The following is a 3398-nucleotide window of genomic DNA, read 5'->3' as shown; positions in this document are numbered from 1 at the left end:
GCATAACAAGAAAAAACAAAAAGATTACTTAACTAAGACAATGTAGCCAACCAAGAAGCATCACCTTAATGCTCGGATTCTTTTCTTGAGACCTCCTGATGCAACCTGCAATGTTTCAAGATTGCGCAATTTCTTCTTTCGGATACGACCACCCAAGATGGTGCCCTTCATTTGACAACTTCGCACCTTTCCTTTCAGTTCTTGTACCTCTGTTTTATGTTGCAAAATGGTAACCTGATATGTAGAATGTAAATGTGAAAGGCGAACAATCTCACATTGTTGAGCTTGGAGAATGCTCTTGTAAGTTTCAGCTTCTCCTCCCTGAGCTCTGAGCGTGTCTATGGAAGCGGGAGGTATATGTGTGTTTGTTTTACTGCGCTTAATCAATGGTTGGTACTCATTGTCCAAATCAATGTGAAGGTGATATTTGGCTCGTTTCTGGGTAACATTTGTGCCATTTGAGGAGTGCGCCATTAGCCAAATGTGCAGGTTTAATGGAAAGTGAATAGCGGTTGCGCCTTCGTCCCTCCATGTTAACCTCATTCCCTCCATATTGACGAGGTTCATTCAATGCAACTGAAAAGAGGATTATCCCTCAATCACTACGAACGAATGTTCAGAAGAGTAAGGAATCTACTTAAAGTACACTTTTTGAAATTTTACTATGAAAGACCCAGCTCTTTTATTTGCCATTTTTTTCTAGAGAGAGAGTGCAAAAAATACATTTTCTTAGAAGGCCCTCCAAATGACCTCCGAAATTCCCTAATGACGTGGTAATACATCTGGGCAAAAGCAGTTGTCTGCAGTGAATGGTAGTGACCTTAATGAGTCTGAAAATTGAGCATTGCCAGGCACAATTTTCCGTGCAAGTGATCAAAAGAGCAAATTGAAGCGGAAAAAATTCTGATGGACAAATATGTGTTCAAGTCACATGGGAAAGGACATTTAGCGAGTCAGTTCCTAGGACACTATGGGCAGCGCGCATTGGAGGCAAGAGCTATGATATAGATGGAAGATGCTATGAATTAGATCTTGGGGCAGATAAACTCTCGGAAAGAGATGCAGCTTTCATCTTGTCACCTTCAACTCCACAAGACCAAATTGAGCAACGGACACATGACGAAATGATATCTAACCAGGTAAATATTGGTCACACTGCCACTATTGCACAAAGTCAATCACTAGAAGATAGGGAAGTGCACCTTAAAAGCTCTAGGCTTCCACTGACACATGATCAGACTTTAAATTTGTATGACCACAATTCAACTCCTTTCATTACACAGATGAGTGCCACAACACAACAGTCACAGGTATAGAACACTACACATGCACGACAAAATGTACCAACACAAACACACGTACAATCAATGGAAGAATCAGCTATTGAGTTAGCACGGCTTCACAAAGACCTAGCTCAATCAGCTAAGCTAGATGACAAAGCTAGAATATCCACATCTGGCATAAGAAAGATGCCTCTTACAGATAGGGAACACTCTCGGATGGGGGGAGTCCAATCTCCACCTCACTTAATGCAATCAGGAAAACCCTATCAACTGCAAACAGCGAAAGAAAGTCACAATACTCTCTTACAATTCAGCAGACAACAGAAGCCAAATACACGATTGAATTGAAAACATAGTCCTAAGACTATACAGAAGCCACAGATAAAGGATCACATGTTGATAACAGACATAGAATTAAAGTTGGTCACTGAAGCAGGGGCTGAAACGACCATCTACCAGGGTTATAATGGAAACTATTACAAGCTTCTTGAGAATGCCACAATCGAAAAAGATAAGGGCAATCAGTCAAAGACAGCGTCAGTGTTGGTTTTGAAGTATCTACATGTCATGCTGATGACATATTTGATCAAAGATACTATGGGCAACGAATACCAACAATATTATGGACAGATACCTAGACCAGATATAGAACAAATAGGAATAGATGTGCATTGCTACGAATGTGGCATTAATCATCTAATACCCAATTGACTAGTAAAGATGCACTTAGATAGGATGAAGCAGCAAAACCAAGACAGTATCAGACTACAAGCAGCAGAATCATTAAACCAGACGTCTCCAATACAAAGTCGCCAGAAAGAAAGCATAACTTGTCAAAAGATACCAGAGACAAACTGATGACTAAAATATTGGAGGTCAAAGGCATCAATGATATTTCGATTGAGAATCAAGCTGCCAAAAAAGATCAGCTACAAAAGATGGTCTCTAATAGCTTGGACTTTTTCAGGCCTGAAGTCGAAAGATCAAACAAATATGCTGCAGACGATCCAATGTCAGAGGAAGTGGATGAAGAAATTATCTGTGACCCAGAACCAGAGCGGGTACGGGCAGTCAAGGACTTGCCATTGAAGATTTCAACAAGCAGAAATGTGGAATCAAAGATTCTACATAATAATGCTAATAGCACAAATATTTCAGAGCTAATGAATGTACATCATAATTCAACAAATCCAGAGATCAAGTCTCAAAGCCAAGAAATAGACATCTCAATGTGTTCAAAGGAAGACTTGAGTCAAAAGGCAGAGTCAGTCATAAAGTCAGATCCTAATATTGTCTGGCCAATGGAAGATGCTACAGAACCAAAGGTGACACAATTCAACAAAGCCAGAGATCAAGTCTCAAAGCCAAGAAATAGAAATCTCAATGTGTTCAAAGGCAGACTTGAGTCAAAAGGCACAGGCGGTCATAAAGTCAGATCCTAATATTGTCTCGCCAATGGAAGATGCTACAGAACCAAAGGTGACACAATTCAAAATTAACTTGAACAATCAGAATCAAATGGTGCATCAAGCACATGAAGCCTATCAAAAGACCTACAGACAGATCAATAAAGAGCAATGTGAACCAAAGTCCACGGTAAGCATTGCATCTGGAGAAAAGAGTCAACATACTTCTGTCTAGCTGGCAGAGGAAATTAAAGACTCAAACAGATTGTCAAAAATAGAGGCACAAAGGACTGTTCAAGTCATTTTAGATGCAGAACTCACCAAAGCATGTCATCCACAAGCAAAGAAGTCCAGCAAGGAAGTCACAAATGCAGCTAAACAATCAACACAAACAGCTGTGGATTCAACACCCCAGGGAAAGATAGACCAACAATCTCAACTAAAGTATAAAAAGGTCTTTCAGCCAAAATACCCAACCCAGAGTAAACAAAGACACAAGCAGCACATCAAAACCTATGTTGTGGCCAATGACATCAATGTCAAAGATCTAGTTTGGGTAAATGATCCTAGTCCAAACAATTCAGGTAAACAAATGGGGATGGATTGCCTCCCAGTACAGCTTAGAAGAGCAAGGCTAATACAGTGGTCAACCAAATGTTTGGTTACCTAAACCAAAGATATCAGGCTATACAACAGCAAGTGGCTTCAA

The 3398-nt window shown here is 40.1% G+C and overlaps 1 protein-coding gene across 1 annotated transcript; it reads left to right on the top strand.

Annotated features, from left to right (window-relative positions):
* The first annotated feature begins 2293 nt into the window (after positions 1 to 2293).
* On the top strand, positions 2294 to 3114 carry LOC147457928 (uncharacterized). Its single transcript, XM_086511726.1, has 2 exons — positions 2294 to 2608; positions 3004 to 3114. Exons 1-2 carry the CDS (start codon positions 2294 to 2296, stop codon positions 3112 to 3114), a joined length of 426 nt encoding a protein of 141 aa, XP_086367852.1.
* The last annotated feature ends 284 nt before the right edge of the window (positions 3115 to 3398 follow it).

The sequence above is a fragment of the Adiantum capillus-veneris genome, chromosome 5 (genome assembly GCF_014529385.1).
Source record: "Adiantum capillus-veneris isolate H3 chromosome 5, ASM1452938v2, whole genome shotgun sequence".
NCBI classification, from domain to species: domain Eukaryota; kingdom Viridiplantae; phylum Streptophyta; class Polypodiopsida; order Polypodiales; family Pteridaceae; genus Adiantum; species Adiantum capillus-veneris.
This window is presented reverse-complemented; position numbering and strand designations above follow the sequence as displayed.